This window comes from Symsagittifera roscoffensis, chromosome 6 (genome assembly GCF_963678635.1).
Source record: "Symsagittifera roscoffensis chromosome 6, txSymRosc1.1, whole genome shotgun sequence".
Classification (NCBI taxonomy): Eukaryota; Metazoa; Xenacoelomorpha; order Acoela; family Convolutidae; genus Symsagittifera; species Symsagittifera roscoffensis.
The window spans coordinates 8,621,465-8,644,513 of NC_087067.1; the positions used below are offsets into that span (position 1 = coordinate 8,621,465).

The following is a 23,049-nucleotide window of genomic DNA, read 5'->3' on the forward strand; positions in this document are numbered from 1 at the left end:
TTTTGTAGGTCTTCTTTTTTAGAATAACTTGATCAGTTCGAAACTTTCTGCAACTTGAACATTCTGCCAAGTGAACAACACTAACGTTTAAAGTAATTTATCGTATCTGCTTCTGCTCAGACTTCATGTACTAAAAATGAAATTGGACGACAAAATCAATAAAAAAGGATTGAGAAGTTTTGAATTTATTGTTTGGTTCTTTTCCAACTATTTTGACGGTTCCAGACTGTTATTAAAACAGCAAACTCTCGAAGTTCCATAAAATTTGATTATATAATCTTATAACTATAGTTTTATTTCACGAAGAAATACGACACAGTTATAAATTTGGAATTGAAATCAAAATAGTTATTTTGTTCGAAAGGCAAAACAGACGCATTATCGCAAAGATTTATCCATATGGACTAGCAACTGTTTTTCATTGATACTTTCTATTCTAAACCAACACAAGAATAATTAGCCATAATATTTGACCATTTCGAGGTGACCAAATTCTCGCGAGAGTGTCGACCGAATGTTTCCTTTTCAACCCAAATACAATAATCGACCAAAATTTTTAGTCGACCGAAAAATAATTTGAATTTACGTTCGAAACTGATTATATCATTTGATGAAGCTGCCTTCTTTCCGACAGAACCCATAAGTTTATTAATTTTTGCTTTGAAGCATGGTCTCCTAGGACTTCATTAATTTATTGTTGACGAGATGGATATTTCGAAACTTTATCAATTTTATCAAACTTATTCAAAATTTATTTGCAATATAACGCTATAATAGACTCTTAATTAATTATTAATAACGTAATAATGTGTCTTTTTCGATAATTAAAGAGAAAGTATCATCTTACGTAAGTTTCCCACGCCCTTTTAAAAATATTATATTTCTATTTCTTAGCTCTCAGAAATACCCAAACTTTCCATCAAAGGTACCACTTTCGGATTCCTTTTTTTATTAACTAATATATTCTAGAAATCATAAATGCATTTGCACCTGACGCGAATTTTGCAGAATTGATTAAAAGTTTAAGTAAAACAAACTGATTTGAATATGTACTTCAAAAATATATTTCCGGCGCTGTATACTTCATTAAAAGTACCACTTTATTATGCTAATAACTGAAGAAAACGCTCCTTGAACCTGTCAGTTTTTGTACGCATTTTTATAAGTAGATAAGTAATTGTATTAATCCTTGATCAATAGAAAAAAAAATTTATTTATTTTTCGATTTCTGTTTTAGCTGTTGTGATAAAAAAATATTGATAGAGCTCTGACCGAACTGCAAAGGACGAACTTCGTGAAAAAAATTGGTGCAGGACCAAAAAAATATCATAAAAAATAGGAAAATTACAAACAAATTAAATCCAGAAAATAACAAAGCGTAAAAACTGCGAGGAAACGTGACTCAGAAAATGCTGTTCACGCGAATTATTCTACCAATTCTGTTCGCTATCGGAATGGTGGCTAATATTGGAGCATTGGTTTTGATAAAACGACAATGGTCAAGAATCAAACGCCATATTGTGAGCTACACATTGATACACCTGGCCATGAGTGATATCCTGTATCTGCTGGTGCTCGGAGTAATCAGCACTGAGACGCTGATGAACAAGATTATATCTCCTCTCCTGTGCAAGTAAGTTTTTCGAAATAACTTTTGAGTCAACTTTTTGGGTGATTTTGGGTGACTACCTTAAAAGTTTGAAAGACTGATCAAATATCACTGAACGACAGATCTTTGCTCTACTCAGTAGTGTCTACTCAGAAAATTTTGTTTCTACTCAGTGGTGAAAACTTTAAAAACAGACGAGATTGCTCATTTGAGATTGTTCATTTTATATTATTCATCAGTCAAAAGCGTTTTTGAGGTGTTACAATCTCAATTGGATTAATAAACAATTTGTCCAAGAAACGTCCAGAAATTTTATTGCTTTTCAACAACTTTTTAAATTAAAAATACAATGAAGACTGATTATTTGAAAATCACTCGCCTTTTGTTTCTCAAATTGACCAAGTTTTTCTATTTTCAAGCCGACCCATATTCTCAAACAACAAAAATGTAAAACATCTTTTAGTGTTTTCAAACTCCAGACTTTCTCGGGGTTGAACATTTGGTGATAAAAATTACTGTTTCAATGAAAAATCAGGATTCGCCATCGATGATTCATGCTCTTATCACAAAATACTTGAGGCGATTTTATCCAAAAGAGAAAAGACCGGCAAACGAGCTGTTCAACTCTTGACGGAGAACCAATTTGGTGCCCCTTGTTAAGATATACATGCATTTTTGCTGTTTTTTGGGCTAAGTAGTTTTGCCTCGCAACGTGCACTGAGCACGAATCATGGTGGGCCTTGAACATCTGATCTTTCGATTGAGAGGCGGAGGTTTAACAACTTCCGCTCCCCGAACATCAATTTTGACGTGGACTTTGAGTTACAGATAGTTAACAATTAAAATTTTCTTATCCCTAATCATTTTTGAGCTTCAACGTTTTTACAAATGACATGAAATTTATCTAAAGTTATCAGTTATTTGCTAAATTAGGGTTAAGTTGTTGTTCAGACCGCTTTCAAAAAATTGAAAGGAACTATGAAACAAGGTCGGTTTTTTCTACTTAAACTTTTTTGCCAGCTAATTTTTTACTTCTAATTTTCAGGAGTCAAGCATGATATCATATCAAAAAACTAGTGGTCGCGTATTGGAAAAAAATCAAAAATTGCCTCAGCAATGATCATAACGGGGTTCAAAATTTCAAATTTTTCAGACTAGGATATCTAGAAAATAAAATAGGAATTAGAAACTGACCTCTAAGTTTATTTCTACATGAAGTTTGATGTAATATTAGCAATCATTTAGCGTTTTTGCTTTTATTCTTGATGAAATAACTTTTCGAGAAGAATTTTTAATTTTTTTTTGATTTTTAAAATGTTTTCATGATTTTTGATTTTTTCATCAAATAGATCGGAAAAATTTTTGCGACTTGAACACCATCAGTCCTTGTTTATCTTATATTTGGAGTTTTACCTTACTCTAAGATCAAATATAAGCCTTAAAAGTGGACGCTGTGATCAACAATTGAGAAAATGATGACCTTACTGAAAAATGGAAATGACTTACAAGCAATCACACAATGCAAAAAAAAAAATTTCACTGGAATTTCTGGAATCAATATCATAAAAAGATTGATTTTTATCTCAATGTTTTTTTCTCTGACGAATGTTTTTTTATACGTAAGTTTTTTTAATATAGCATAATTAACCATCTAACATCAGAAGTTGTTTTGTTAATTATAAACCAAATGGCAAGCCTTTTCAAATAGACTCAAAATGTTACTCTTTTTTGCCTCTTTTTGGCGTAACTTTAAAAATGCAAAAAAAAAAATGCGCCAGTTTATTTTAAATAAATTTTTTTTTGATATTCATTTTACACTAGATGAGCTCATTCTAATCTTGAAGATAATAACAAAATAAACTGGTTTGTTTTTATCCCTGGAAATATTTTGTTTCCTTACATTCCTACCAATTGAACTAAAAGATTTTTAAAAATTTCCTAACGCAAACAATCAACTTGTATACTAAATTTAAAACTTTTACAAAAGCAGAGCCAAATGACTAGCACTTGCCAAAAATCGTCCATTAAAATCTATATACACGTAGAAAATTTTTTTGACGTTTTTAAGAGCATACGCATCTATGTTTATTTAAATATTTTTTGACATTTTTAGGAGCATAGGCATCAATGTTTATTTAAACTTTTGAAAAATAATGCTTTTTTTTGCTTATTACAATCATCAATTTGAACTTTTTGATTTTTTGTTAAGCTTGAAAAGATTTGTTTTTTTTCTTTTTTCGTTTGACGCCTTACATAATAGCTTTTTAGACAACTTTGTTTGCATCTCAGCAATCATCTAAACTGAAGTTTCATAGAAAATAATCCACTATTTTGCTTTCTCCTTGTCGGTCTCTATGAAATTGATAAAAACAATGATTATAACTCATTAAAAATATTATCAATTTTTTTGCAAAAATCTGAAATTTATTTTTATTGAAATATAATTCAGGTTCAATTGATTATAATCTAACATTTGGTTATTCTGGTTGACTCATTTTTCTTTGGTTTGTTACAAATATCAGTTTTGAACCAAATACAAACAAAATTGGTGATATTTGTCTCTCGTTTACCCTTTTATCCTCCTGCCCCGCCGGCCAATTTAACCCCTCGCCTTCTCGTTTATTCCATGTGAGAGGGAAGGTTAACTTAAATTCGGTGTTTACCCCCACTAAAATCCCCTACCAACTTTCTTATCCGTGTACGTCCTCCTGTGTATATTTATGTTTTGTGAACCACATTAAAAACCAAAGACCCCCTCACCTCAAGCGCGGGGGTTGGGGCGGGTGGCGGCGTTGAACAGGGGGGGGGGGGGGTGAACGTGTTTGTATATGTTCAGTGATAAAAATGCTCAATTTACCGGACCTTGTGCATTTTATAAAATTAAAGTGTAGTTTGTTTCTTCCATTTTTTTCAAAATTTAATTATTTGTTCTCAAACAGTGCTCAACAATTGACCGTAAAATCAATTTTCATGTAAAATTAAATTGTATTCAGCTTGCCGGGTTGTTCAGTTTTCTTTTTGGAGAAAAATATTAAGATAGTTAACCAATCAGGTTTCTAAGACTTTTTCACCACTTTCAGAAATAAATTTCTCTGAGGAAACTAGCGAAAATTGACAAATAAGACTTGAGCTGCATTTAATATTTTTGGGTGAATTAATTTTAAGGTTAGTTACATGAGATAACCCAAACTTCCCAATTTCAAATCACGAAAAAAAGAAACAAAATTGCTCAAAGCTGATTTGTTGAATCCAAATAGTGACAAAGTATAGCTTAGACGCCGTATTTTTTTTATTGCATGATGAACTGTTAAGTAATATTCTTTAAGCAATTAAAAACGATTACATTGTGAAAATTTTCGCAAATTTGTTAAAACGGATCTACTAAACAATTATCTCTCCGCCTTACAAGAAGGGGGGCGGCGGCAATTGTTAAGTGGATTAAGTTAGTCGAATTTGCAACCAATCAGAATGCAGCATAATTCGAATTTTAAATACAACACTCTAGTTCTATTACTGCTTTTATTTATAGGGTTAGCAATTCTTTACTAAATATCAAATGGGCAATTGGGCAATTGTTAAGAAGATCGTTAAAACTGCAGAGTGGAAATTTTGGTTCTCTTGATCTATTCCCCCCTTTGGTGCTAGTACCAGTACCGAGAATTTTTTTTTTCTCACCTGAACAACTTGATATCTAATTCTTTTTGAAATGTTTAGAAAACAGCAGGGATTTTTTTTAAAGTTCTTTATTTCTCAGCTTAATTCTGATCAAAAAGTAACTAAATCTAGGCTATTTCTGGCTAGAAAAAATTCTCCTGGTGGTGCTCGACCCCCTGACCTTCAGTTTTCAAGTCGGTTGTGCTAACCATTATGCTTCAGGCCTTGATGAATAATGATAGTTTTAGCAGAAAAACACTTGTTATAACAAGTGCTAGTTTACAAGGTATTGCTATTATTATTGTGTATACTCGAAGCATGTTTAACTCGTAGCGGTTGAGCAATGAAATGATTTTTTTGCTTTTTGTTTCCAGAAACTGCTTATTTCTAAACTAGAAAAACATTAAATCATTTCTGCGCAGAAAATATGAGAAAACTAGATTCGATCATCTATATAAAATTTCTATCTAGAAAAACAGCCTCCGTTGGGCACGGGCTACGAATCGCCACCCCTATAAGAAAACTAATTCAACGGTTACAGACCTGTGAATTTTGAACCTGAAAACGAATCTCACTTTTTTCAAAGGGGGGATAGTTAAGGAGACCCGAATTTCTATCCAAAAATTTTTTTCCACGTATGTAATTCAATTGATAGGTGGACACTGTAAATTCTCGTTCATTTCGAAATAAATTAGGGCTTGACCCAGGGGGCGGTTTTTCAAAAAAATTTTCGAAAGTTTTGACCATCTTTTTAGGTCAACCAAATTGATTTTTTGAGCTCTCCCAATCACTATGAAGACCCCATTTTTCACCAAATTTTCTGGACCGCAGTCAAAAAATAGGCCAAAAAATGCGTTTTTAGGCACTTTTTGGAAACTGTTACCCGCAATGAAGTTTTATGGATATTATTCAATTATATTGGATTTTCATTGGCAGTCTCTATAAAATAACAAAAATAATCGATTATAATCGATTAAAAACCGGTTTATAATGATACTATTTTTTAAGCAGTAAAATCCCAATATAATCGATTGTAATCGATCATAATCGATTACTTTCAACTCATTTTCAAAAACTCATTTTTTGTTTTCATTTTTTCATACTATTGTTCAACTTTAGATTGTACAACAAGGGGGGGGGGGGGGGTACGTGGGGGGGGGGGGTGTTGTACGGGGGGATTGTACGTGGGGGGTACGTCGGGGGTACTGGGGAACTGGTCAAGAATGCCGTTTTTAGGCAATTTTTGGAAAAACACTACATATTGGCCTCTTCAAAGTGCTTACATATTAGCCGCCCCTGGATGAAGTGTTCGTTCGAATCTTGTAGAAAATTGCAAAAAGTAGAGTCATTTTTTACAAAATTTAATCAATTTTAATGGATTTTATGTACAAAAAATAATCCATTATATTGAAAACAAAAATGGATTACAGCGATTTTAATGGATTTTTATTTTTCGAAAATAATCGGTTAAAAATGGATTAGCCATTTATACATTGCGCTAAAAACCATTTGGTTGCAAGCAATAATAATTCCTAAGTGGTCAAATTGAAAACTTCTAAGGCTCACATTTCTAAATAATCAAAGCATTATCCGACGAAATATAAGAGTTCGGTCATAAAATATCAAAAAGAAAAATAAATTTTGTCTGCAAACTGTACATCGAGCATAAGCAACGTGCTGTCTTCAAAGATTGGAGTATCAAACTAATCTTGATCAAGTTGAAGATACGGAATTTTCCAGAGACTTTGAATTTTTATACTTGATTTGGAAATTTACTGAACAAAGTTGTTATTATTGAACGATAAGTAATGTAAGTGTTATTATTGAATATTAAATAAGCAAGCAGTTTCAGTTTAAAAAAAAACAAAAAAATGAATCAAAAATTCAAAAACATAAACAATTTCCAAAATTTTGGTTGTTTATTACACAAATAGGAGCCTGTGGAACTTCCACAAAGCAAAAATTTAAGCAGAAACAGACAGCATCATTTTGACATGTCTCAATTGCTCAATTTTCGTGTCAGACAGTGAAGTTCAAAATTCCGAATTGCGCAAAGTTTAATACCTTTTTTTTTGCACAACATTAATATCACTGTGATAGTTACATTCAAACTTTTAATCAAACTAGCATGTCAAATTTAAAAATGGTAGATTATCTCAATGAGAGTTTTTTGCAAATCAATTTCAAATAAAAACTAGGAATACAAACTCAAACAAGCATGAGATTACCCTTTTTTATACAATGTGGACAGATTTTTAATTTAACAATTTATTTTACTCCTGATTTCAAGACTTACATTAAACGACCTCAAATGGCAGCTGATGGCATCCAACTCTTTTCTACAATAGCCTAACAGAATGCAATATGTCTTATCCAATTTAGTAGCATCGTTTAACTTCAGTTCAAGTTTTAAAAATTTTTGATTCAAAGCTTAACTCAAAACAAGTGTGTTCGTCTCGAATTGAGGCTCTGAACAACTCAAAGGCTTTCTGATGTCTATGAAGTATTTTTTCGTTTAAAAGATTGAAGTTACCACAAAGAGACGGGTTTGATCTATAAAGTTAATTTAATAGTGAGCAAAACCAACATACTGCAAACAATTAACTTATTAATGAGCAAAACCAACAATATTTTACCAAATGATTGAACAAAATAAGCGTTAAGCGAATGATTGTTTCGAAACTTGCTTGCTCTCAAAGCGAACGAAAAAAGACTCACTCCTGTAATATAATGGGATTCGGTAACCAGCTAAATTTTTGTTGTTTGCTCTAGTGTGTCTCATGGTTGCCTATCGAACTGACTGTCTGAACCAGTCCCCTCTCGTTGTCATTCGCCAAAAACTGACAAAGTTTTGAGAAACAAAAATTTTAAGTTGTCTTATTTCCAAATTAATTTGAGGCATATCACAAAAATAATCGATTATAATCGATTAAAAACCGGTTTATAATGATACTATTTTTTAAGCAGTAAAATCCCAATATAATCGATTGTAATCGATCATAATCGATTACTTTCAACTCATTTTCAAAAACTCATTTTTTGTTTTCATTTTTTCATACTATTGTTCAACTTTAGATTGTACAACAAGGGGGGGGGGGGGTACGTGGGGGGGTGTTGTACGGGGGGATTGTACGTGGGGGGTACGTCGGGGGTACTGGGGAACTGGTCAAGAATGCCGTTTTTAGGCAATTTTTGGAAAAACACTACATATTGGCCTCTTCAAAGTGCTTACATATTAGCCGCCCCTGGATGAAGTGTTCGTTCGAATCTTGTAGAAAATTGCAAAAAGTAGAGTCATTTTTTACAAAATTTAATCAATTTTAATGGATTTTATGTACAAAAAATAATCCATTATATTGAAAACAAAAATGGATTACAGCGATTTTAATGGATTTTTATTTTTCGAAAATAATCGGTTAAAAATGGATTAGCCATTTATACATTGCGCTAAAAACCATTTGGTTGCAAGCAATAATAATTCCTAAGTGGTCAAATTGAAAACTTCTAAGGCTCACATTTCTAAATAATCAAAGCATTATCCGACGAAATATAAGAGTTCGGTCATAAAATATCAAAAAGAAAAATAAATTTTGTCTGCAAACTGTACATCGAGCATAAGCAACGTGCTGTCTTCAAAGATTGGAGTATCAAACTAATCTTGATCAAGTTGAAGATACGGAATTTTCCAGAGACTTTGAATTTTTATACTTGATTTGGAAATTTACTGAACAAAGTTGTTATTATTGAACGATAAGTAATGTAAGTGTTATTATTGAATATTAAATAAGCAAGCAGTTTCAGTTTAAAAAAAAACAAAAAAATGAATCAAAAATTCAAAAACATAAACAATTTCCAAAATTTTGGTTGTTTATTACACAAATAGGAGCCTGTGGAACTTCCACAAAGCAAAAATTTAAGCAGAAACAGACAGCATCATTTTGACATGTCTCAATTGCTCAATTTTCGTGTCAGACAGTGAAGTTCAAAATTCCGAATTGCGCAAAGTTTAATACCTTTTTTTTGCACAACATTAATATCACTGTGATAGTTACATTCAAACTTTTAATCAAACTAGCATGTCAAATTTAAAAATGGTAGATTATCTCAATGAGAGTTTTTTGCAAATCAATTTCAAATAAAAACTAGGAATACAAACTCAAACAAGCATGAGATTACCCTTTTTTATACAATGTGGACAGATTTTTAATTTAACAATTTATTTTACTCCTGATTTCAAGACTTACATTAAACGACCTCAAATGGCAGCTGATGGCATCCAACTCTTTTCTACAATAGCCTAACAGAATGCAATATGTCTTATCCAATTTAGTAGCATCGTTTAACTTCAGTTCAAGTTTTAAAAATTTTTGATTCAAAGCTTAACTCAAAACAAGTGTGTTCGTCTCGAATTGAGGCTCTGAACAACTCAAAGGCTTTCTGATGTCTATGAAGTATTTTTTCGTTTAAAAGATTGAAGTTACCACAAAGAGACGGGTTTGATCTATAAACTTAATTTAATAGTGAGCAAAACCAACATACTGCAAACAATTAACTTATTAATGAGCAAAACCAACAATATTTTACCAAATGATTGAACAAAATAAGCGTTAAGCGAATGATTGTTTCGAAACTTGCTTGCTCTCAAAGCGAACGAAAAAAGACTCACTCCTGTAATATAATGGGATTCGGTAACCAGCTAAATTTTTGTTGTTTGCTCTAGTGTCTCTCATGGTTGCCTATCGAACTGACTGTCTGAACCAGTCCCCTCTCGTTGTCATTCGCCAAAAACTGACAAAGTTTTGAGAAACAAAAATTTTAAGTTGTCTTATTTCCAAATTAATTTGAGGCATATCATTGGGTCTTATTAAAGTAATGAGACACTTAAAACATCTTTTTTTTAACTTTACAGAGCAATTGGGTGAAAAAACATAAATTAAAATGAAAAAAAAATCATGTCTTTTTTTTACTATTTCAACAATTTTTTTTACGCTAAACTCTTTAATTGGTCTCATTGAGAAGTGGGAACATTACAAAGCCAAACTGTGCACTAGATAGGCGCACAATTTTGTGTCTGTATGTTCCTGGATTCCAGAGACAAGTCGTTAAACATGTTCCAAAATGTAAGTGGATTCCACTTACAAATTTGCAGTGAGTTCCGCGTACAAATACCTGTAACAAAAACTTTGTCGGCCCATTGATTTTTTTGCGGATTTCGCAACGAGCGAATATAGGTAGTTCGCAAATTTAAGTGTATTTCGCAAATTTATGCGGATTCCGCTTACAATTTATGGATTCCGCTTACAATTTGCGGATTCAGCTTACAGTTGCGGATTCCACGACAGCTGAAGTTAAATAAACACATATAATTATTTTTGTTCATGGATTCCTCAAACTGGTTCCGCATTCCACACATTTTGCTGCGGATTCCGCAAAGTTGCCTGTTTTTGGAGCGATTTTGAGCAACACAGTGTTTAAGCTGTTTGTCCGTGGAACCCAAAACAGCAGAGAAGATTTTAAAAATAGCAATGTTGCGGATTCCGCGACAAATCTGATTTTTGCCTGTTGCAGAACCCGCTTACAATTCATAAAATGCACAGTTTTGCCTCGTACTGAACATTTTGGGTTTCATCCTGATATACGTCTAGCTTTTTTGGCATCAAGTAGCGTAACAATAAGACCAAATAAGTTACCTCAGTTCAGTTTGGATTCAATTTTAGACAGTTTTATTCGACGTTCATGCGGTAAGATACAGTAACCACACTTTACCAATCCAAAGTTGGTGAAATTATTTATGTTTAAGCACTTGTAATTTAACAAGAAAATATTTTCAGGCAAAGTAATTTTCAAATTTTGAACTCAACGCATTCCTATATTTTAGAATTTTGAAAACGTCTCAAAAACTGGTTGTTAAAACTGAAACTCGTCCGGAAAATTTACACAGAGTAAGAAAATTCTTTTTCAGTTGTCGGAACAATCATAAAGCCTTTCTGTTTTGTAATATAGAAAGATTATGTCAATCTCAGTTTATATTGGGAATTATTCATCTTTTTTTGTTAGAAAAAAAAACGTTTTGAAGATATCGTTTTTGTGCGGGGTATGAAACTTACGGGTCAATTAAAATCTATGAATAAAAGCATTTTCAAGGTAGAATACTAATTAAGTCTTTCTCGTACCTAAATTGACATGAATCTGAGGCATGGAATGACATTTCTGATTTGAGAACAAAAGATAGTAGAAGACTGAAAAAACGCTTTGTTGTTTTCTCTTCGATTTGCAATCACGACTGACGTGGCACTAATATCCGACCATGCTGATTGCCTCAAGAGCATACGCGAGTAAAAATAATCATAATCATACTTGTGGATTCTGCTATTCGCAGGGGATCTTTGAAAGACGATCCAGCTTGTCTAAGGATCGTCAGTTTCTCTCATTTCCCTATATTCTTTCCACAGATTGTGTTATTTTGATGAGCGCAGCTCTTTTTTTCTGCTATTGGCTGTTTTTTTTTGCGTCCAGTAAACTCACATAGTACTACTGTTGCAAAGAAAGTTGGTCAGGCTGTAGTAGAAAGAAAGCTACAGATCAATTAGGTATTCGTCCTCACAGACTATCATTGCCATTGCCGGTGATCAAATACACAATCTGAAGACAACGAAGTGAACTCCCTAACACTACGATAAGAGCCTTTTAGCCATATTTCTGCTATCCACTCTTACGTCTGGGAAGAAGGGTATCGAGAATAATCACTCAAACATTTGATCGATCCAACTTCATGATTATTGGTTGTTTTATTGGAAAAAAAATTAACACTCAAAAGCAGTAGTAAAATCAATGAGGAGAAACTAGAATTCTAAACTACAAATAAAATCTTGAGAAAATATTAGCGACAGTAGCGGGTTTACTAGCAAATTTAGCAGTGGAGATCCACTTATGATTTCAATTTCTTTATAATGCCGCCTTATCAAAACAATACATTCATTATTCAATTACCCTATCAAATTGCGGAAGCAGTTTTTGGCAAAAAAAAAGTTTTCATGAATATTCAAAATAACTTCAAACTATTTTTGCCAATATTTTCCAAGTTTTAACAATAACCCCACACAGGTACAAACTGAAAATTTTTGGATCTAATAATTGAAAACCTTTGGATCAACTTGTATGCTTCGTTTCAATTTATGAATGATACCCAGCCGGATTAATTTACAGCCTATGCTACGTGTTAACAGATAAAAAAACAGTTTGCAAACCCCATAATTTCACGAAAGATTAATCCCAGGCAAAACTTTCATTTTGGCGTTAATTCTGTAATATATTCTAGATATTAGAGGAAAATATAGAAAAAACGAAAAAAAAGGTCGCAAAAAGACTAAAAAAAACTTTTAATCAAAATTGAGAAATAAATAGATTTCTTTTTATAAATATTGCTGATAAAAACTGACGGATTTATGGTCATCTCATTGTTAAAAGATTCGGCTAAAATCTCGGTTGAAACTCAACCTACCTGCATCCAAGTTAGGCTTAAATACTCGATACTCGATTATAACTGATTATTATGCTGAATTAAGGAAATTTTTAATTGGTTATATTTAACAAAATTACCTGTTTAAAGGATATATGATTCATTATATTTGTCAATTTTTCCAAAAATTTATATTCTCTTTCTGTCTATAACAATACATATTAAAAAAATTGATTAATTTTCATACAAGAAAACTCATTAAATCTATTATAACTGCTTATGGTCGATTATAATATCTCATTTTGTCTAAATCCTGTCATAAGAAAATATAAATTGTTATAACTTATGGGTTATTATTTTTTTGTCAATGACAAACATCTATAAAAACAGAGGTTTTGTCACATTTTGGTTGATCTGAACACAAAGTTTTATCACGAAACAAGAGTTTCATAAATATCGCTTCTTGTTAGTTTAAAGGTTCCCGCGGTAAGAGAAAATTAACTCTTCCAAATTAACATAGTCGCGAAGCTAAAGCAATGGGCTGATATAATGGTGATTTATAAATATACAATTGCTAAACTAAATATACATGAAATAACTCTAATCAAAACGATTTGAAAAAAATTTGAATTATATTTGATTTGAAAGTTGCTCAAACGATTTTCAACTTTTCACATAAATCAACGTCTAAAAAAGCAAAAAATAGAATCCATTTAAATTCAAGGTCGAACACAAAAAGGGCAAGTAGAAAAGGGATTATAATCAATTAGAATAAATCAAAATGGAATTTTTGTGCGTAGGAAATCAATTACAAAAAATGTTTTTTAAATAATAATTATAATCGATCATAATTGACTCGAAAAAAAGATGGACTGATAAATGATTTCAACTTACTAAAAGTATAATAATAATTACGTAAAATTTGCTTTTAAAAAGAGAAATTAGAATCAACTATTATTTGAAAATTTTAGGTTATTTCTCAATTTCAGTTAGGCTGTTAGTAAAATTTTATAATAATGGATTACTACTAGAAACTAGATGCAGGTACGTTTTTTGTTGAAAACGCTTTTGGTAAAAATCTTAAGACATTGATTTTGCTTAAAAAAGTACATTTTCAAACTAGAAGTACCCGCACCGAGTGCCCATGGATCATAATCGATTATATTATCATAATCTGGTCAGTATCTATAAAATACAATAAAATCGATTCTAATCCATTATCTTCGTTTATAATCCACTAAAAATCGATTACAATCCTTTTTATATATTTTATGGCAATATATTCAACTATAATCGATTTAAGTCAATTTTTTTGAGAAGATATTCATGAAATTTTCAATTTTTTTTCAAAATTGTCTCATTTTCTGTTTAGTGCAGTTGCTACGTATTACGTTTCATAAAATGTTACATTCCACACTAAAAATTATATTTTTTTCTCTTCTTTTTAATTTCATCATCGCAGTTCAACACACACTGGGGGGGGGGGGGGGTATGGTTTGAACGGTGTTGGGCAGGTTTATGATTGACACTACCCCCCCCCCCCAGTTAATTAAAATGGATTATAATGGTTCATAAAGGATTTTTAGTTCAAATATAATCGATTTTAATTGATTATCTTGGTAAAAATAATAATTTTCACCGCAAAAAATAATGGAATGTAATCTTTTATTATCTGAGTAATGGATTATAATGGATTATTTTTGTCTCGGGAATCCATTATAATCGATTAAAATCCATGGGCGCTCGGTGCCGGTAAGAACAGCTTTCTTAGAATTCCAGTTTCAATGAATTTGTCTGTATTATTGTGTCGTGCATGAAATTACAGTTGTGAGACTTGATAATGAATATGATTAAAAATGACCTCTCCGATTGTGATCGGGGGCAAGGGGGACGGACACGAATTCGTTCCCAACCGTAGGAGAAATGTTGTTTCTTTTGTTTCGGCGCTAATTGGTCCTCATTATTACATAGATGATTATCAGCCTATTGTTCTTTCGTGACATTTAAGCTCGCATATCGAATTCGCGGTAAAAAAAAAAAATAGATTTATGCATCATTTTTGACGCTCAATTAACATTATGACGTTCAGTTAAATCGAAAAAATTGGTTGACCTTCATAAAAATGTTGACATTTATACAATTCCATTAACGGAGTCTATGAAAAATTGCTTATCATACAATTCCATTAACAAATGTCAAATTATATCAATTAAGTGAAAAAAGTAGCTGTTTTAGCTTTTATTTTTTATGTCTTTTTATCTGAAAACTGTCTGGTAGATCTAATCCAAAATGTTTTAAAGTTATGATTACATAGTCTGAAGTTGTGTGAAAAACTTGCCATATCAGGAAAAAATTGTCTAAATTATCTTCCAAGTGTTATAGATATGTAGACAAATAAAAAATTGAAAATTCCCCCCTTTTCAAGGTGCAAGCAGTAACGAAAACCCATCCTCTGTAAAGAACTAATTTAACAGCGTAAGAAAAAGCGGAATTAGCCCGCATTGGAGATCCATGATTAAAAATCGATTTTAATTGAGTTTCCTTGTCAGTGTCCACAAAAGTGAAAACAAATCGATTATAATCAATTAAAAATGGATTATAATATAACTATTTTTCGAAGGAACAAAATCCTTTTTTCATCCATTATACCGATTTTTTTTCTTCACTTTTTTGGACACTGACAATGAAAATAAATTATAATCAATTTATTTCCACTCTAATGAGATGCGAATGGGGGGGGGTTGTTCACGTGAGGGTTGTTCAGGTGGGGGAGTTCAGGGGGTTCAGTCGGGTGGGGGTGGGTTCAAGTGGTGGGGGGGGGGGGGGTTTGAACAAAGGGGCAAACGTTAGGGGGATTGAAGGGGAGCAAAGGGGCAAACGTTAGGGGAGGGGGAGAGCTTAACGGAATCTTTGGCTCTTTTTCCTTTTCCCCCCACCTCACATGAGCATCAATTTTATGGTCTAACGAGTGATTTTACAACATAACTAAAGAAGACCAAATATGTTTGTCATGACCTAATTTAGTCGCATGTCAATTTTCATGACAATCGGACAATGCGAACAGTATTTTTAATTATAAAAAAATGCAGGTGGGGGGGAAAAGAAAAAGAGCCGAATCTTTTTACAAATTGAGTTAAGGTTTAGAAATGGATTTGGCCGTACACTCGCTTTGCAAAGTTTCCGCATAACTCAATTGATAACGACGCGCAAAACAAAATAAAGAGGAAAAAAATCCAGTTTAATGTGATTTCCTACTTACTATAAAATCCATTTTAATGGATTTTAAATGAATTATAATGCATTTCGTTTCGGCGGGAAAAATAGATTTGAATCCATTTTAATCCAATTTTGTTTTCTGAGAATATAACATGGGAATCAATTATATTTACAACATTTTAGACCCCGAAAATCCATTATAATCAATTTGTTTTTATTTTTCTTAAATGCGGCAGGTGCGAGTTACTCGTCTTTCAAAGGTATAAACTAATTTGAAGCCTGTTCATCTTTCAAAGGTTTAAGCTATCTTTCAGTCAAATTCACCATTTTCAGCTTAAAAAACACATAGTAAAACTTGATGATAACCAATTTATAATTTAGAATGATGTTTTAGTGTGATTCTGTTAGACATTCTGTTATGATTTCTGTTTAGATATAGTTTTTTAGATATATTTGAGAAACTAATGAAGATGAAAAACAATTCTTACAAATTATCGTAGGCATTCATTAGTACCAAAAAAATCAGAAATTCGACCACCGTTTGAGTTTTTTGCATGCCATGACAGTTCATTGTATTTTTTTAAATTGGGCTTCATACCCATTGAGGCAAAGTGTTTTGGTTGCTGAGTTATGTCTGAAATGTGTTTTTTGCTTGCACGTTGAAACAAGTCAGCCGGGTTGACAAAAAAAGCTAGTCATACAGTTTCCATATATGGAAAAGTTTGAATCTTACACTTTTCATGCTATTCCATAAGTTTAAAAAACGGCAAAAAAATCTGTGAGTAGTGAGTTTCCATACATAGAAGTTCGATAAAACAAAAAAAATGTTTTTTTTTTTACAAAAATTTCTCACAAACTTTTTGGCTGCGTTCATAACCAAGTACAAGTGAAATAGACCCTGGATTACTCAAAACTAGAGTCGTTATAAGTTTGACTGTCTTTAATGTACAATGCAATGGATACAATCTTAATAAAGATTACTTACACAGCCACTATAATGGAAGTATCAAAATTAAAAAGTTGTTCAATTTTGGATTGAAATTTTAATTACTTTTGAATCAAATTGATCAGTTTATACATAAACATGCCATACAAAGAAAATGGACGTTATGGGTGTTTTTGAAAACGAAAAAAAAAGATTTTTTTCTTGTGTGTTCATAAGGAATACTTTATGAACACACAATAATAAATTTTGCATGCAAAAAAAATTTCTGAAAATTTATTTTTTGTACAAAAATTGACTTCCGGTTGAAAAACATAATCAAACAATTTCAAATTTGAAAAAAAAGTAATTTCTCTTCCTCAACTTTTCATATATAATTTTGACGGTTATTTATGTCGATACACCGATTTTTATGCCATAACAAGAAACAAGTTCTTATAAAATCAATTACATCAATTTTCCAAAAAGTATGTGAAATTTCTTTGGCAAGCATTTTTTCATTGACTTAGTTTCCGGAATTGTATGTCTATATGTTTCGGTCTATGGAGGTCAACTTGGCCAAAACATTGGATTTTTTTTGAGCCGCACAATATGTTCTGCTCTAATTTTTCTCGACAGTTCGTGTCTTTTCTGTTATACGGCCCAAAAAGTTTTCTTTAAGCCTTTTTGAAAATTTGATCTTGATGCTAAAATCTGATTGGTTGAAATGTCTATCAGCGAGGAGCTCAATTAATAGTCTGATATTTTGGGTCGTATAACAGAAAGGACCCGGCAGTTCTAATTGATGCTGGTTTTCAGTATTTAAGTTTTTTTGCCACATATTACTAAATTATTTAGAAATTTTTGTTCAGTAGATTTTTGATTTCGTAGTTTAGCATTTTGGTTACCAACTGCTGAATCGACAAACAACAACTATAAGTTTTTATACAAAGACACATAAAAATTATAACTTTTGCTTGCTTTTGCTCTAAGTTCTGCTTTTGGAGAGTTTTGGGTTTTTGCTGTCTTTTGAAACTCAAAAAAAATTTAACCAAAATTATTCTATTGAAAAATAAATGAAGAGCACTTCTTTGCAAAAAAAAAATTGAATGTCAATTTTTTTGCCGGAAAACTGGTCAGCATGTTAAGATTATTGACAGAAAATGATAAATCTGTTTTAATCTAATTTTAAAGCCTTTAGGACTAATTGTAGACTTCAAATCTAAAAAAACTAATTTAGGAGTGCTTTAGAACTAGAACTTTGAATTAATTAAAAAATTAATCTCAATTTTATTCTTTGCAGACGAAAAATTTGTTATCGAAAGATGTATGTTATTTTTGATGTTAGTGATGATGCTAAATTGTTTGCAATGACTTTTGTTTAGTCAACGAGCTTTAAAAACATCGAAGGGTTTTAAACTGTTAATTTAGATTTCTCAATAATCTTTGTTTTTCAGAAGGAATTTTATTATATTTTCTATGATTGAATTCTTTTATAATTGTTTGCCTAATCTTTTTTAATGTCGCTACAAAAAATTGCAGGAGTAGTCGAGTTTGAGATTTAAAAAAGTCAGAGATACGACGAAGAACATTCCGGAAAAAATTGATTTTTATGAATACGGTCAGAATTTCTACTTTTTAAAAACCCTGACAAACACGTATCCTTGGTTTGTGAAAACTTTGACAAAAAGAACGAAATGATCCAACAACGGGAATGTGCTTCATAGCGATGTTTACCTTCAAAAATAAGCGAAAATGGATACCAATAAAGTTAGAAATAATGAAAGCAGACAAGCACATCTGCCTTGACTGTTTTCTAACCAGACTGCTCATCCATAGCGGTAATTGAGCCTAAATAGCTAAGATAATACATGCAACCTACTTTTGGTGAAATTCTCAAAAATTTGAAACCGTTTTTGGGCAACCCAATGCCGTAGCTCCTTCCATGTCTTTGAAAGTAGGCGGAACCAAAATCCTGACAAATTATTTCCAATTTTAAGAAACATTTTTTCCTAAGCGATCCTCCTTGAGAACTATTTTTTCTTTTATAATTACCTATATAAATAATCCCATATAATTCTCAAAACAACGAAACCTGAAAATTTTAAATCAAATTTGTTTTGCTTGAAACAAACTGATAAATTTTAAAAATCTGAAGTGGAGAAAGAGAAAACAATTAATTTATTTTTGTTTCCAGTTTTTGTCTCTGAACCTCAAAACAAATCATCAAAAATTGGTTTACAAAAACTAATTCTAACAATTTCTCCATTTTCTGTTTCAATGGTATTCCCCAAAAAGACCGTAGTTTAACTAAATTTCCATCAACTTTTCCTAGAGTTTTGTGATATCAGAAAACCTGAAAAATGGGCTAACAGACATCTCTGCGAAAATAAAAAAAAGTTACAAAAGTTTTGACGGAAAACTCAAAGATCAGAAACAAAAAAGGATATTCGGCATTAAAAAGGCTTCTTTTCAACTCTGAAACACCTGTTGAGCTATTTGTGAAATATCATTTGGGGCTGCAAACTAGAAAAATTCACAATGCGTGTTCATAACACCTGCGTTTTTGTGGAAAAAACTATGGCAAGCCGAAAGTATGATAGGTATTAATTTCTAGACAACCAAAGTTTTGTTGATTTTTTTGGTATTGAGCAATTTTTTTTTGGTTGTTTAGTAATAGCCAAGATAACCAAAATAGGTGTGTTTTCTTAGTGATTCTGAATCTGACTGCAAAAAAAATTAGTGTTGTTACAAGTTATCCGACCAAGCTTTCTCTGTATCATCAAAACTTTTTCAGGGCCTTATTTGAGTTTTTGAAGTTATCATAACGAGGCCAAAATGTGTATTTTGTAATTAAAAGGGGTTGCGCAACAAAGACGCTCTTTTTGATCTTCCTTTCTTCTTTCCTTTTATTTGATCATTCCAACAAAATTTTATTTTGATTACAGAGTCGTCTCTAGGTTCCAGAGACCTACACACATAAAATTGTTCGCCTATCCAATGCACACAGTTTGGTCTCGTAATGAATGGCCGTCTGTGATAGCTGCACGGCGTGCGCTTGACATCCAAACTTTGAATGAGTTCATGAGTGAGTGAGTCGCAGATTTTGACTCTTTCAATTAATTAGGAAACTTTTGAAATTAGAAAACATTTGTCTTTCTTTGGTACCTGCACCGCGGTTTACTTGTAATTCAAACCCTGACTGTTTTCTCTTAATCTTGAGCGTTGAAACTCCATCAAGTGTTTGATGTTTTACGTGTCACCCAGGTTTGCCGAACATACAAAAAAATTGCCTTTTACACAGTTTTATATGTAGAGTCTGTGATAAAAAAAAGCTTGTCAGACAAGTTTTAATCTAAATTTTTTCTTCAATAATTGTTTAAATTGGCCTAAGACTTTTTGAAACACAATTAAGCTAGGAAAAAAAAAATTTATAGAAGACCAACATAGCATTAAAAATTTTCTTTGATCAAAAAGTGCTAATTATACGATTTCATTCGGGAAAAATCCATAGAAAAAAAATAAATTGTGTTGAATATTTTTTTTTTTACTTTTGATTGCAAACTCCCTTTTGAATTCATATAAAAATTTTATCAACCAAAAAATGTGTATGCAAAGTTTGCTATTAAGTGTCCATATTGAAGACCATTTTGTGATATTTTCTGTCCAAGCTGATAATTTCTCACAAAATAGCAAAAATAAAAAACAAGAGCTTTTTGTAAAAAGACATTTAGAGTTTTATGTTTTCATAAGCTAACATAACTTAAACTTGTAAAATAACGCTTTTTTTCAGCAACTGAACTTTTCAGAGTACAAGATGCTAAATTGTGGGATAACAGATGCTAAACTCCAGCTATTGCTTGTGTAGATAACCCTTGAATATTGTGTTTTCGATCCGAAAAAAGCACAAAACGATAAAATAAAAGTAAATTTTTTTTGTCTTTTGATTTCAGGAAAAATGCTTGACATACAGTGTTTTTTTAATTTAAAAAAGAAAATGTGAATGATGTTGGCAAAAAAGTTGGGATATGTGAATCAAAAAACGCTGGGTTAGGTAAAGTTTTAGCTAGATAAAATCATAATGGGCAATGTAAAATAATGTTGATTATAAATTTCCCCATAAATTTTTCTTCATAAAATTTACGTGATAAAGTGTATGGCAAAAGGCTTTATTTCTTTTTAACTCCAACATGTCAAAAACATTGGTTAGAAAGTTTCATTGTATAGACAAACGCTTATTTTGTTCTTTTCATTTTATTTTTCTATGAAATAGAGTGAAACAAACTGTTTGATAAGAGTTTTCATCATTGTATGAAGTTGAAGTTGATTTTTTTTGTAGTGCCTCAAATAGCATTGAAAACGGAGTGGGGCTTTGTATTCAGTTGTAGTTCTTTCATTTTGTTGTTGTTTTTTTCCACGCAAATAAAGGTACCCTAAATAAAAACCGCAATGATAATAAAGCTCTTATAGTCGTGAGTCGAACACAAAAAAATTCAAAAAATGTTCCAGTGTCGAGATAAAACAGGTTTGAAGTTTTGAGGTTTAATCTATTTTTGAGCAAGCAAAGCAAGACAGCAAGCATATTATAGAAAAATAATCTATGAAATTTAGTTTTACTGAAGTAAAACTACTTTTTGAGGTTTTTAGGGCACTTTTAGAGTAAAACTTTTCAAAATAAAAAAAAATCTGCAAAAAACTTGAAAAATTTTTAAAAATTGAGCGAGTAACTTGAGCGTGCAAGGATACAAAAGCTTATTTATGCTTTTCTAGGCCGTGGAAGTTTAATTTTACCAGAGCAAAGCTCTTGGATTTTTTGGCCATTTTGAGCCATTTTGAAAAAATTTTGTTCATTAAAAAAGTTAGAATTAGACTTTTTGGGGGAATATTTGAACATTTTCAAAAAAAAATGAATACTTGATGCTTTTGAATATTCTTTTTTTTTATTTTTTAGTCATTTTTTTCTACAAAACTGTTTGCCAGTTTGCTAATTTTTCTATGGCTGTCAAATTTGCTTAGTTTTTAGTTTTTTGTTAAGATCTTTTGTCACACGACGCAGAAAAAATGGCAGTTTAAAAAAAAATGAAAACTTTCCTTCGTATTTATTAGATCGGAACACTCTGTGCTACTGTCACAGTAACCAGCTATATTTGTTCTGTTTGAACTTCCGCTAGCTTAACAGTTATTGTTTCCCGTATTCTGGCTGAAATCCAATATAACCCGCGGATATTAGAATTTAATTTGGGATATTTGCATAAAATCATGAAAATAAATCTCAACGGTCTGATAAGAAAAATGAAAATTTGGCTACCTATCGCGTTTTCACTAATTGTAGTATCATTGTGGCTATGTTTCAATTGAACGCTGTCTTTTTACCATTTTATATCTTTTCTGTTATCGACTAGAACACCAACAGTTATATGTAACGTTCTTTTCAAGAAGTGCTTTTTCTTTTCTGTTCTTTCAGTTCTTTTTCGCTACTTTTCTTTTTACTGCGTCGCCCCTTCTTTGATATAAAAATCGATGAATGGCGACGGATTTGAATGGTCGCTAATTTCCTTTGATGTCTTGGTATATTATCATGGCTTCCTATTTAACTCGTTCGCTTTGTCACAAGAGCTAATTATCCATGATTATCTTGTCGTCTTTTTTAATTGATGCACATCAGCAGTGATTCAAAGAGTAAACTTCTGATGACATAAAATATGTTTCTTTGTTCTGATGTCAAATAAATAAGACGCCTCAGTTATTAAAAACCGCCTAATGTCCGCTTACCTTTAATTTCTTATAAATTTTCCTTTCGTCAGCTTTCTTGTAAATTTTTCAGTTTTCACAAACTTTCCGGAAGCTTATTCCCTCGAATACACATATATAGAAACTTATAGAAGAATCTGAGAACAAAAATCGAAAAAAGTTCGAACTAAAATACTAATTTAAAAAACCAAATCACAAAAAAGCTCTAAGAGTTTAATCTCAAAAAACTTTGAACCAATAATCATTCAATGGTTCAAATAAAGAGGAAAACAAAAAAAAAGGATCGTTTTCTGATAATTTGCAGACCAAAGTTTTTTTTCTTGGCAACACAGCTCGGCGTTTTAAAAAATAAAATTCAAAAAACAGCCATTGCATGCAAAAAAAAACAATATTGTGAAGAGCAGAAACTGATTTGATTTCAAAAAACTCAAAACATTT

General features: G+C 31.5%; 1 protein-coding gene across 2 annotated transcripts in view; it reads left to right on the top strand.

Moving 5' to 3' along the window:
- The window catches only part of LOC134848512 (somatostatin receptor type 4-like), a 70,361-nt gene that overhangs the window by 26,704 nt on the left and 20,608 nt on the right, over nt 1-23,049 (top strand). Inside the window, exons 1-2 of one of the 2 annotated variants that reach the window (XM_063866002.1) lie at nt 899-925; nt 1,238-1,633. In XM_063866002.1, coding sequence (XP_063722072.1) covers nt 1,410-1,633 — 224 coding nt within the window. In that variant the 5' untranslated portion in view covers nt 899-925; nt 1,238-1,409. Of the gene's footprint in view, nt 1-898; nt 926-1,237; nt 1,634-23,049 lie in introns of those variants that run through there. The other variant, XM_063866001.1, reaches the window with a different exon arrangement.